Genomic DNA, 13,976 nt, shown 5'->3' on the forward strand with positions numbered 1-13,976 from the left:
TTCTATTTGTGTGACCTTGGGCAAGCTCCTTAATTTCTATGAGCCTCAGTTTCCTTATCTGTAAAATGAGACAATAATAATACCTACCTCATAGAGATGTTATGAGGATTAATTGACTTCAACCATGGGAAAGTCTTAGACCAGCAGATGCTCAACATTACACAGTGCTTACAATTTTGACTATCGCTATCTTTAGAAACAGGGGGTCCATATTGACCATATTATTTTGTATCTAGTTCTGATTTTGCTTTGTTTTTAAATTCTCTAACCCTCAGTGGCAAAGGCTATGCTTTGTCATTCTTAAATTTTTAGGGGGCAGCTATCTGGTGCCAATCACTTCATTTACCCTCTCTTCTTTAGAAAGAAAACAAACAAAACCAAAGACCCTACCTTTAATCTACGGTCCTTCTTGCTAACCAACAAAACAACTACTCTATACTGCATGGACATACTAGCCTTTTGTTCCTAGGCTCACAGCTGAGCAGGGTGCTTTCCCCCTCATTTTTCCATTTATAATAGTGCTGTCAGTATCCTTTATGGCTTGAAATGTACAAACCCCCAAGGAAGAGTGTTAATTGTGGCTGCTGTGTGTCAACAAAATGAAAATCAGAGCTCTAAGGCTCATCTCCCCAATTCTAGGTTTTCTCTCTTTATCTCGCCCCCTCTTCTTCCCTCACCACTGCCTCATCCAGAACATAATATAAGTCGGTAAAAACAAAAAACACAAAGAGAAAAAGACTGTTTCAACAACAGATCACCTTGAGTTGGTTACCAAAAAGCCTGAGTGCTCAGTGAAAGGGGACAACAAATACAGGTAATTTGGTGAATTTGACACAAGTAACTAATAAAATTGTGAAATTTTCTACCAAGAACACAGTTCACTTTATAATTCAAAATTAATTTAGTGCAATTGGTTTTTCACTTTAGAGATCATTAAAAAAATCGAAGTACTGCATACCTTTGTTCATATCAATGAGCTGTTTCTTTTTCTTCTGACGTTCCAATTTTTCTTGTTCGGCTTTTTCTTTTGCTAGTTTTGCCCTCCTACTCTTCTCTTCCATTTCTTTTCTTTTATTGTTTTCTTTTACTGCTTCCTGTACATACAAACAAAGTTAAAAACCCTTTCATTACTTATATAGTGGAGAAGCTGTACAATTTTAAAATGACACATGCACGTGGGTGCGTAGATGGAAAAGTATTATAGCAGCTTCAAGGTGCATACATACACTTTTGAGAAAAACCCATCATCCTAAGACATTGAAAACAATTTAGAAATAACTCGGGCTTTAGTTGACATCACCTAGTGCCAGAAAATCTGGGACATGAATGTTTACAGCTTTGATATACAAGAAAAGGTGTAATATGGAAATACAGCTTAGTATTTTACAACTTTACAGTACCTTTTGCCCTTACTTGCAAAATGGGGATTAAAAAACACGACTATCTCATACGATTTTTGTGAGGAAAAATGAGATAAACTTATAAAGTGCTTAGAACACACATAGTCTATGGTGATGATGGTGATGACTGTGGTGGTAACAATTATGGCTCAGTGGTTGAGCATCAACCTATGATCCAGGAGATCTAACAGTGCAAGGCATGAAATAATCAGCCACTTTATCACAGGAAAGAAATACCTGCAAGTTCAATAGCTTAGTACATGTCAAGATCTTTAGAAATGCTGAAACATATTTCAAGCTATTGTCTGTTTTACTTTAGATAGATTTTTTTATGGAACTCAAGTGAATCAAACATTCCAGTAGATGGTATGGGATCAAGTTGAAGAGAACCGGTCAGCTGGAATAATAACATTAACTTCCTCTGTGGTCAGAGAATTCACTAATACACAGACACATCAACTGCAAGTTTCCTCCATCCAGCTGTTCTGTCTCTTTTTTCCCATTATGATTGATTAGATATACTTCACAGCATGTACCATTTCACAAAAACTATTTTGTTCCCGAAACCCTAAAGAAAAGGACTCAATAACAAGAACACATCTACAAGACTGCCTGGAGGTGTCTGTATCGAAATATTTCTCTTCATATTAGAAGACAATAGTTCTTAAAAGCCCTGAAAATACTTTTTTTTTTTTTAATTTTATTTTTGTTCAAAATATTACAGATGTCCCTTTTTCTCCCCAATGACCCTTCCACCCTGTCCCATCCCCCTCCTCAGCCCCTCTCGCCACCATTGTCTGTGTCCTTGGGTTGTGCATATATGCATATAAATTCTTTGGTTACTCTCTCCCCCTCCATCCACCTGCCCCCCTCCATCCTTCTGAGATTCCTCAGTCTGATCCATGCTTCCATGTCATTGAGTCTATTCTGTTTATCAGTTTATTAAGTTCTTTAGATGCCACGTATAAGCGAGATCATGTGATGCTTGTCTTTCTCTGCCTGGCTTATTTCACTTAGCATAATATTCTCCAGGTCCATCCAGACTGTCCCAAAGGGTACGAGATCCTTCTTTACAGCTGTGTAGTATTCCATGGTATGAATGTCCCACAGCTTTTTTTATCCACTCAGCTACTGATGGGCATTTGGGCTATTTCCAGATCTTAGCTATTGTAAACTGAGCTGCTATGAACATAGGGGGGCATAGATTCTTTCTGATTAGTGAGCCCTGAAAACACTTTCAAAAAAATCTCCTGACTTGCAAGAATTATTGGTACCTCTCCCTTCCGCTGCCCCCGTCAGGCAGGTTATGAGCACAGGATGATCTGGCTCCTGCAGACAGACTCAAAGACTAGCACTGAAAAGAAGCTGGAATAGCAGAAACAGAATTTTAGAGCAAGGTGTCTCCACCTCAGCACTACTGTCATTTTGCTCTGGATGATCTCTGTTGTAGGAGCCGTCCTATGCATTATAATGTGTTTACTGGCACCCCTGACCTCTAATCGCTAGATGCCAGGAGCAACCATACCCAGTTGTGACAACCAGGAATGTCTCCAGACACTGCCAAATGTATGTCACACTGAGAACTACTAACCTAGGGGGTTTCATAGTGATAATTTATTCACAGAAAATGGCAAAGTGCCTGCTCTGCTGAACCCAGCTTCTTTTCACAGATGTGGAAACTGAGTTCCCAATGAGGTTAAGACCTTGCCTAAGCTCACACATTTCTGTAATTGCAAGGATGGGAGAAGAGCTCATGTCTCTCTACTCCTGGTTTAGTTTGTTTTATTTTTCAAGGAAGAAAAGAGAATGTGATATGATACCAAAAGCACAAGCAACCAAAGAAAAAACAGATAAATAAGACTTCATCAAAACTGAAAACTTGTATCCATCACAGGACACTGTCAAGAAAGTGAAGAGATAGCCCACAGAATGGGAGAAAATATTTGCAAATCATTTTTCCAATAAGAATATATAGAAACTCTTACAGCTCCACAACAAAAAGACAAATAACCCTATTAAATATGGGCAAAGAATTTGAATAGATCTTTCTGCAAGAAAATATACATATAGCCAACAAGTACATGAAAAGATGTTTGATGTCATTAATCACTAGGAAATTGCAAATCAAAATCACAACGAGGTACCACTTCACACCCACTTGGATGGCTATAATAATAATACAAGGCAGGTAATAACAAGTGAGGACGTGGAGCAATTGGAACTCTTTGCATTACTGGTGTGAATGTAAAATGGTGAGTCATTTTGGAAAAAGAGTTGCTTAAAATGTTAAACAAAGAGTTACAATATGACCCAGTAATTCTATTCCTAGGTACCGACCCAAGGAAATAACAAACACATGTTCATACAAAAACCTGTACCAGAATATTCGCAGCAGCACTATTCCTAATAGCCAAGAAATGGAAACAACCCAAGTATCCATCAATTGATAAATGGATGAAGTGCTGACATATGCTGCGACATGGATGAACCTTAAAACATTATGCTAAGTGAAAGAAGTCAGGCACAAAAGGCCACATATGGTATGTTTCCACTTATATGTAAGATCCAGAATAGGCAAACCCATAGAGACAGAAAGTAGATTAGTGGCTGCCAGGGCATGGGAGAGGGGGAAATGGGGGTAACTACTAATGAATTTGGGTTCTTTTGGGGCTGGTGAAAATGTTCTGGAATTAGTAATGGTGTTGGTTGTACAACCTTGTGAATATAATAAAAACTACTGAATTGTATATACTTCAAAGTGGGGCATTTTATATGTAAATTATATCCCAATAAAAATTAATAAAAAATTTTAAAAATTGATGATAGAGAAAGGCAGGATTGAAATAAAATTGTGACTTAGCAAAAATATATATATGTATAATGTATAAAAGCCACATATATTCAGGCTCTGAGACTAACAAGTCATATGACCTTTGGTAAGTAATGTAACAGGAAAGTAATAGAAGAAAGGAGGGAGGTTACTGCTTGTGTATATTTTATTACTGGTCAAATCTCAAATCTGGTAAATAGTCATCAACGTCTTGGTGGACTCGTCTATTATTCATTGAATGGGCTGTTGAACTGCTGACTGCTATTAGTTATTATAAAGCTAAAAAAAACTGGTAGCTTCCATTGGTATTTCTTCCTTGTTCTGATAATAATAGCTACTCTTTCATGAAAATCTATTATGTGCCAGGTGTTTAAATTTCAGGTCTTTACAGAAAGATTGCAAACTATCTATTATTTGTTCTCTTTTTACAGATGATGAAACTTATTTGTTCTCTTTTTAGAGATGATGAAACTTAGGTTCAGGTAGGTTAAGTGAGATGCCCAAGGCGACCCAGTTACTTAAGTACCAGAACCACGTGTGTTCACTTACACTACCACGATGCCTTCCAAGTAGAGTTGCCAAATAAAATACAGGACACTAAGTTAAATTTTACTTTCAGTTAAACCATGAATTTTTTTTTTTTTTTTTTTTTAGCATAAGTATATCCGATACTATACTTACGCCATACTTTAAAAAATTCATGTAATGTTTGGGACACACTTAGGTGAAAACTATTCATTGCACATACAATACTTGGGATATACTTATACTAAAAAATTCATGTAATATTTGGGACACCTTGATACTAAAAAAATATTTATGGTTTATCTGAAATTCAAATTTAAATGGGCATCTATTTTTATTTGCTAAATCTGGCAATCCTATTCCCAAGACTGTTAATTTTTTTACAGGCATCTTTTCACAGACTCAGATCATCTAATGAAAACAGTAGAATGATTACCAAAACACAAAAAGCCCAAACCTAAGCGATATTTTGAGAACAGCAGTGTTGATATAGATTACTGATAGGCATTCCGAGGCTCATGGACTTGAATCATGTCATTTCGGTAGCATTCTCCAAATATTCCTTTCCTTTTTATTTCTTGAAAATAGAGTAAACCTAAAAAAAAAACTATTTATATCTATCTAAACTGATACACTTGGGGCAGAAGGAAATAAGTCAACCAATATCAAAGACTCGCTAATGAAGAAATCTGGCAGACGTGGATCGGTTAGATTTCTACATGAAATGGAGGCTTGCAACTGATACTACAAAAACAACATAAACCACAGATATAGTAAACGATGAAACAGACCAAGGAATGGGTCCATTAGTTTACATCTTAAATGTTTCAGGAATAGATTGAACTACAAAACAAGCACACGGTTTGAAATGGCCTGTGTGATCCTAAAGAGACGGAAAGAGAAGAGCAAAGTACTTTCTGTGGTTTGGCAGTAATGAACATGAATGAAAGCATCTAAAACGACACATCTTTTTTCAAGCCACACAGACTGCGAAGTATGATTCTGGTCCTGATGTCACCAGCTCTGTCTTCATGAAGAGGCCTCATGCTTAACAGAAAACCCTATTACTCTTGGTGTTTTTACTCTTTGGCTCTGACTTAAAAAAATTAGGGGTGGGAACCACATGCCTGTTTAATTCTCTCTCCTTCAGAAAAAATTTTGAAAGAGAAAGGCAAATCTTAACTACGTTTCAGATCATCAATCTTGACTTTTACTAGAGTATAAGACAGTTCAAAACTTGGTTTAACTCTCCTAAAAATGTGGGATGTGATGGGAGGGAACTCTCTTGAGGGATGAGATATTTTCTTTTTGTCCTAATTCCCATAAACAAAACCCAAATAAAAGCAACAGGAGCAAATTTAAGCTCAGATTTTTTTAAAAAAACAACCTTAAATAGTTGGCTGTGATTAACAACACTTTATATTTGTCGAGCCACACTAAACATTTTTAAACACTAACTTATGAGTACTATTGTCCTCGAGTAAGCATTAATCATTATTTCTGAGGCTAGGAATGCCAACTGAGTGGGTCCTGTCAATGTACAGGACTGTGTTCTGTTAAAAGGATGCTAATTGAGAAAGTGTTTTGGTTGTAACCTCAAACAAGATAAGAAATATTTACAGAAAAAAAGCCTCAGTTTTACTGGCATATCTATTTTTCAAGAGCCAGTAAGAAGTACAAAAGGAGCAAAATATAACAGATAATGTCGCTAGGATTTACTTCAAAATATATCATTTAAAATCTCTCACTGACATCTCTCTTGCCTTGCGGAAAAATATGAATAAATTAAAAATCTTATTTCCCTTGCTGTACAGAATTAACAAATGAGAGCTATGGGGACTAAAAATGCCACACACACACACACACACACACACACACACACACACACGTGTTCATGTAAATACTAGGACCTCTCATTTATTCCAATTAAGCTTCAAGAAATGGATGAAACTGGTTCAGAAAACTCCAGCCTCATTCACGCCAGGGCTATGTGAAGGAAGCATCTTCTAACCATAATGTGATTATTTGGAAACAAAAACCACCCCCACCGGAAACCATTCCTTCCTTCCATAGTCTCTATGGCCTACTATCCCAGTGCTGACCACAGAAGCACTTGGCAAGCACTGGGATATTTCTGAGGGATAGAGACGGGGAGAAATTAGTAAGGAAAGTGGATCCTGGAGTCAGGCAAACCTGGTTTCAAATCCAAGCTCCCATCATTTATCCTAAAAGCTGTGTGACCCTGGATAAGTTAGTTATTTCATCTTGTTGAGCTTTGGCCTCCACATCTGCAGAATGGAGACACTCAAAGCACTTGGATGTTAAAGAGATTAAGGGAAACCGTGTTTACATAAAACACTGAAGACAATGCCTGGTACAGAAGAAATGCTCAATACACAGTGATGCTGACTATCGTGTGTAACAGAAACATCTGAAAGTTCCAAGAGCAAGAATTTGGTCATTGAGACACAAATGGCCACATGTTTACTCTGCACAAGCCGCCGCCTCTTGTTTGGAAGTCAGGATGGGATCTCTGGCTGGAAATGTAGCACCTTGTGCGGTCTACCCTCGTAAGAGACTAGAAATGTGTTTGCTTCTCTTTGGGGTTCTAGATCATCCTGGGAACCTGTGTGAAAATACTTGGAAAGACTTGCAATTCATTACAGCATCGGGAGATGTATGAGAGCAGAGTCCCATAACCTTAAAAGAATGTAAATTGGAAATGTCCTGGAGAACACACTGATAGCTCTGGTGCCAGAGGCAAACTGAGCACACTGCTGAGCATTTCTTCATTCATCGAGGCTGGTAGCAGTTGCAAGCGATACCCGGTCAAATCATTTGGCAACAATATAAAGAAACCTGGTATGTATTATATCAAAAATCTTCTTACACACTAAACATGTGTCATCGAGATATTATTTTCAAGACAACTCAAGGAAACAGGTGAAATTCTCTCCACATTTTTAATCCTGAACTGTCCTAGCACCGGACTCTCTCTTAGCTTTAATCAAACTGGGCTTTTAGAGGGATTTTTTTTTTTTTTAATTTTCTTTGTTTTATGCTAACCACCTCAGAATTTCAAAATGCTTCTTTTAATCAGCTCTTTTTAAAATAACGTAGAAAACAGAATTTATATTAAAGAACTGCAGACGTGGCTACTGTAAGTTTCTAATTTTCCCAGGTAAGTATGATGACTGCATGGCTGCATTTTTTTATGCATCTCATTGATAAGACTGCTAAAAATTTCTGACCTACAATTTTATGACCAGAGTAAAAATAATGGGAAAAAGGCCCATTTATTTTGTTCCTCTGAAGTCAGGGCCCATAACGCAAACATTCTGAGTAGAACAGCACATCCTTGTGAACACAGGATGGCCTTTTGGGGCTGAAGGATCTGGTAAAATGCAGCTGTCTAGTGACTACCAGGCTTTACCCCCTCAGGCCTTTACTTTGCTGAGCTAAGTCTCCTTTCCTGATCTATGAAATACCTGCACTTCAGAGTGCCGGTTTACAATTTAATGAGAAACTGCATATAAAACCATTAAGCACAGTGCCTGGTACATAGAAAGTGTTCAGTGAGTGGTGGTGGGTTACCATTATTACATTATTCCACAGCTGGGCAGTGCCAGTGCCCCATGCAATTCGGGCTCCACATACCATTTCCCTCAACCCAGGAGCGTGCCCACAGATGTGCATGCTCCCTGGGAGGAAGGAAGCAGCAGTCCTTCAGGATATGGCAATTTTGCAGGACCAGGTAAAATACCAACTAACAAAACACATATTCCCTCTCAAAGCTACAAACTTGAAACCAACAATAGGACTTGCCTTCCGGAAGCCATGAGAACAAAGAGAGAGAAGGAACAGAAGTGTGCGGGGAATATTCTTGCTTTAACTTACCACATTGGACAAATCTAAGACACGAAAACACCACTGAATATTTTGTTCTGTGGACCAATAATGAAATTCACACATCATCTTCCTTAAGGTTCAACACACCTCAGGGGACTATCTGTGTGAACCGAGGGATCAAGTTTCCTGGAAGAAGGCGGAGTTTTGTTTTGCGGTTGTTTGTTTTTAAACATCTGGAGTTAGGTTTCTCATCTCCCTGAGAAAATGAAGCTGGGGGGGGGGGAGGTGATTTGATTTGGAAATAAGAAGTTTGTTTGTATTTCTTGGGGAGCATTTATCTCAGAATGCAGGATTCACTTGGTGTGCCTCAAGGTTTACGGAGGGCTCCGGCTCAGTCCTCTGCCCCAGGCCTTGCTAAGCTTTCTTATACTTGCTCTGGCCAGCTTTACCCATAGGAGGCTGCCAGTCTTGCTGGAAAACCATCTACTGAAGGATTTCAAGTAGAACACAACCTGAATGGTACAGGCTTTTTGCTTGTTGGTGGGTTCTCATTTAATTCCAAGCACAAAAGGAGGTAAAACAGATTGAGATGGAAAGGTTGTCCAGACCAGGGAACTAGGCTTACAGCAGCATTGTCCTTGCCCTGTCCCAAGATGTCCTGAGCATGACAATGAATAGAAAAGGCAATTCTATAGATGATGCCTTTTCATCATTTTACCCCAAAATTTCTTTACAAAAAACTCTCCTTCCTCTCCTTCTACTGTTCTTCATACAGAGAGATACCTAACACATTCTTTGCTTGAACTGTTTTGGCAGCTAGTGACATTTTTTTTGCAATTTGCTGCACATGCCTGCAATCAAGAGTAACGAGCTGCTGGGAAACACAGATCCCAATGTATGTTACCACTACCTGATGTGTAACATGGGCTGAGTCCCATATTTGTCGGTGGAAATTGATGAAGAACCTAAAGAATTTCAAAGGCACACCAGGACTCATACACTCTTCCTCACCTTTCTCACGTCCATTTTAGAACGATGGCCTCAGGTTACAAATGGGAAGATGTGAGCAGAGATGAATTTTCCAGCATTTGAACAAAGAAATGAACAGCCAGGTGACTTGAGAAAAAACAAACCTACGCAAGATGGTGGCAATAATTCATTATACTTTTCAACTGCAAGTTAGGGACAAATTAAGGCTTTCCATTAAAGAAAGAAAAGAACCCCCTGCTTTAATTAACATCAAACAACATTAGATATTCCTTTTCCATAGTTGACTATGTTTAAAGGACATATTGGATTGAAGGAGTCATGATAAGTGCTTGTGACAAAGACTTTGCAGCTGCAGCAACTACGCTATGAGAATCAGATCCTCTAAAGAATTATCTGCACTTTAATTCTGCTAAACTTTTTCTTTCCCAGAGATTTCCACTTATTATGGTACAAGTGACCTATAAGGTTCCTCTTATGCAAGATCTCATGAATATTTCACCAACCAATCAACTGTGATTGCAAATGAGAGGTAGAACTTTCTCACTGGGGTAATTGAAGCCTTGATTAGCTTGCTCAAGTACTAGACAAGTACTTGCTCAAGTAACAGACACTGAACACATGTGTTGATACTGTAGCCAGATGGGGATTAAAGTTGTGCTTATTAACCTACGTGAACATGGTATGAATCATGGAGGTACAATGGACCACAGGTAACCTGATAAACCAAATCAAACAAAATAACCCATTTCCTGCCCTCTAGATTCCTGAGACACTGAGTCCCTTCCTTTCTATAGACCAGACCACTCTCTCTCCATCTCCTTTCTCGACTACACTGCCCCCTCCCACCCTTTCATGTCTGCCTTCCCCTCTTACCGCTTTCTCCCCTTTCCTTCTACCTCCTTTCTCTCTCTGTCTGTCAGGGAATCCATCTATTCCTACTCAGAGCTAAAGAAGAGAAAGCCCCTCCAGTAGCCTACAAGGACTCACATGATCTGGCTCCTACTGCTTCTGTGATGTCATCTTTTTATTTTAATTTAATTTACCTATATTGTTGAAAGTATTACAGATGTCACTTTTCCCCCTACTGATCCCCTCCAACCCCACATCCCCCCTCCAGGCCTTCCCCACACTATTGTCTGTGTCCATGGGCAATGCATATATGCATAGAAATTCCTTAGTTGATCTCTTCCTGCCCCGCCCCCCACTCCCTCTGAAATCCCTCAGTCTGTTCCATGCTTCTATGTCTCTGGATCTATCTTGTTTGTCAGTTTATTCTGTTCATTAGATTCCACATATGAGTGGGATCATGTGACACTTGTCTTTCTCTGCCTGGCTTCTTTCGCTTAGTGTAATACTCTCCGCTGTGACCTCATCTTCACCATTCTGTCCCAGGCCACTTGTCTCCTTCCCTCAGCGCCTTTATACTAGTGTTCCCTCTGCTCTCAGCTCCAGCAAGTCTCTGCTTAAATGTTCCCTTATCAGTGAGGCCCCCTCTGACCACCTTACAGAAAATAACCACCCACAAACTCCCTAGCTCCTTCCTCCCTACTGTAGTCTCCACAACAGAAAAAGTCCAACTTAATGACACTTCAGACACTCCTTTACATTTTCTGAGCCTTAGCAGCCAGGGCAAGTCCATCCATGTAACAACAGTTTTCAGCTTGGGGACTCTCAAAGCATTAAATTACCAAGAACATCTCGACATATAGTTCCTTGCACACCTCCGATTTCTTCACTGTGAAAAACATTAGAGGCCTCGAAATAAGCATTACTCACCTTTGAATGGCAGGTTTCTGCCTAATCATCATTAGGCCATGGTTCACTGACAATTACAGTTATTTTCTTAAATATGCCAATGCTCAGCGTTTCTGAGGACTGATATCCATGCCATTTGCCCCACTTACAGAGCTCAACACTCTGCAGTGAAAATTCACTAATGCAGAGATTAGTGTTTACAGAGAACCTCCAAGGTTAAAAGGAAAGATGTGTCCCAATTTTGAAAGGGAGTCTTTGTTTTGAATGAGGTATTTTTAGGATCCACAAACATCAGTAGTACATAGCTTTCCCAGTGAGCTTTTGTTTTAAAGACAAAACTGTCTCAGGTTCAGGAGGAAGGTTTATATGAAAATTTCCTTGAGTTTATTTGTATAAATGACTCCCTTTTTGGCAGAAGAAACTGATCAGCTACAGGTAAAGGAGCCAGTTAAGGACATTCTAGTGCATGCTCACTGAAGTAGCCCTCCTGAGTTCAGCCCAACCAGCTTCCCATTCAGCCTCCTCAGGAAACAAAAAATTAATGTCTTTCACATGCTGTACATATCTGCAGGCCTGACAGACAAATAGATCTTTGCACATCATCGTGGTTGTGAAGAGAATCACAAAGGCAAATTATTAAAAGTGAGAAGAAAAAAAGACTGTGTGCAAATCTTTTTGGATATTAAACTTGCAGTTGGTTACAAAGCAGTCATGCACCGATAATGAAGGCTGGTTGTGATCCCCAAGGCCTTCTTTTAAAATTTGCCTTCCAACTGCAAAAACGTGGGATCTGAAGTTAGAGGAAAAACTGCCTCCCCCATCACAGTCTATTAGGATGCTGAACTCTCATTAGCTAGAAGCTAATCTACAATCTGTAGCATGGAGAGGGTTTCAGATGCTGCAGTTTTTCTGCAGACACATTTTTCTTAGCCGGTATCTGAGCATCCCTCTTTCCATCTGGGAAAGCAAAACAATTGAGAACCACATGCCTTTATGGACTTCTACTTGATTCAAGTCTACAAAACGCTTTGAGCGCCTGCAGGAAGTTAATCTATATTAATTTTATCTTGAAACAAAGGCACAGAATGAAACTCTGAAGTGACTAATACAATACTTTAATGGGAAAATGTCTTGGAGAGAGATGGGTCGGGGGAAAGGACAAAACAATGGTTCCTTACGGGTCTGAGAGCTGAGTTCCTGCCTGACTACTGTCACCACCCTAGAAGATGGAAGAGAGGCTGCACGATCAATAAGGTTTTTGATGAGACCAATTTGGGTGAGCTGGGAAGCACCTGGAGACTTGGAAAAGGCTATCAAGTTACCTCGACAGATAGAAATGTGGGGTCAGACACGAAGGGCCCTCGAGAAATGCTGGCTCTAGTCTTCTGCCTGTGAACGGGGCTCCCTGACCTCCCGCAGGAACCTGTGCTGATAGTTAATCACCTCTACAAGAAAATACTTCCTGCCCTGGCCGGCTTTCTCAGTGGTTAGAGCATCGGCCCACAGAATGAAGGGTCCCGGGTTCGATACCAGCCAAGGGCACGTACCTTGGTTGCAGGCTCGATCCCTGGCCCCGATCAGGGTGCATACGGGAGGCAACCAATTGATGTGTCTCTCTCACATCGATGTTTCTCTCTCTCTCTCTCTTTCTCCCTTCCACTCTCTCTGAAAGGCAATGAAAAAAATATCGTCCAGTGAGGATTTAAAAAAAAAAAAAAGAATGAATGTCACATGGGAGGGAATCAAAATCTTAGCAAAGAGAGATTTCTTTATCTTGGACTAGAAGTTACCAATTCTTTCACAGAAGTAAGTTAAAATGGTTTCACTCAATTTGCTTTTTACAAAGCCACCCTGATTGCCAGTCAGAACTGTGTGCTCTTCTAAGTAGAAAGTGATTATTTGATGAGTCGTTAGCCTGCCTGCCAGGATATTGACAGCAAGATGTCCTTCCAGTAATTATGGGGTAGCACCTTTCCCTTTATTGATGCTGCATGAACAATCAGAGTCATTTTCATATGTAGAGAAATACATATAACACTAAACAACTAGTGGAAGGCAGAAACAACACAAATAAAAGGGGAGCACTGCTGACACCTGGGAGAAAATGGCAACAGCCCCTACAGGTGACAGTGGTCCTGAAGTTAATCTGCCACTTCCATGCTATGCTGCTGGTAAGGGAAATGCCATTTTCATTAGTTCGGAGAGAGAGAACACACCTTTAAACCTCTCCTCCCTGAGATTAAATTAGAAACCCCAAGGACTGCTTCACTCACCATCACTACAAGATGCACTCATTCTTTCTTGTATATGATGTTAATATACCTGTTAAATATTTAACATGCATTCAGACATACATATATTTCCTTCATGTGTTTTTGCTTCAGTCTTGGCTCATTTTAACCACCCCTGAAAGGGCAGGTGCTGTGCTGGTTTAGTTTGTATCACGTGTAACTATGTGTATATTATATTCAGATAGGCGATCCTAAATAGAAGCTGAACACAGCACCTATACAATGGAGATACGCAATGGTTATCTCTAAATTAATGGCAGTGATGATGAATTTCATATGAATACTAGCTTTTATGTTTTTTAACTTTATTTTTATCATTGACACTATTACAGTGAC

At 39.5% G+C, this 13,976-nt stretch overlaps 1 protein-coding gene across 1 annotated transcript in view; it reads right to left on the bottom strand.

Annotated features, from left to right (window-relative positions):
- The window catches only part of DIAPH2 (diaphanous related formin 2), a 757,596-nt gene that overhangs the window by 165,093 nt on the left and 578,527 nt on the right, over nt 1–13,976 (bottom strand). Inside the window, exon 28 of the mRNA XM_081126081.1 lies at nt 959–1,094. Coding sequence (XP_080982207.1) covers nt 959–1,094 — 136 coding nt within the window. The remainder of the gene's footprint in view (nt 1–958; nt 1,095–13,976) is intronic.

Source organism: Miniopterus schreibersii (assembly GCF_964146895.1).
Source record: "Miniopterus schreibersii genome assembly, chromosome: X".
NCBI classification, from domain to species: domain Eukaryota; kingdom Metazoa; phylum Chordata; class Mammalia; order Chiroptera; family Miniopteridae; genus Miniopterus; species Miniopterus schreibersii.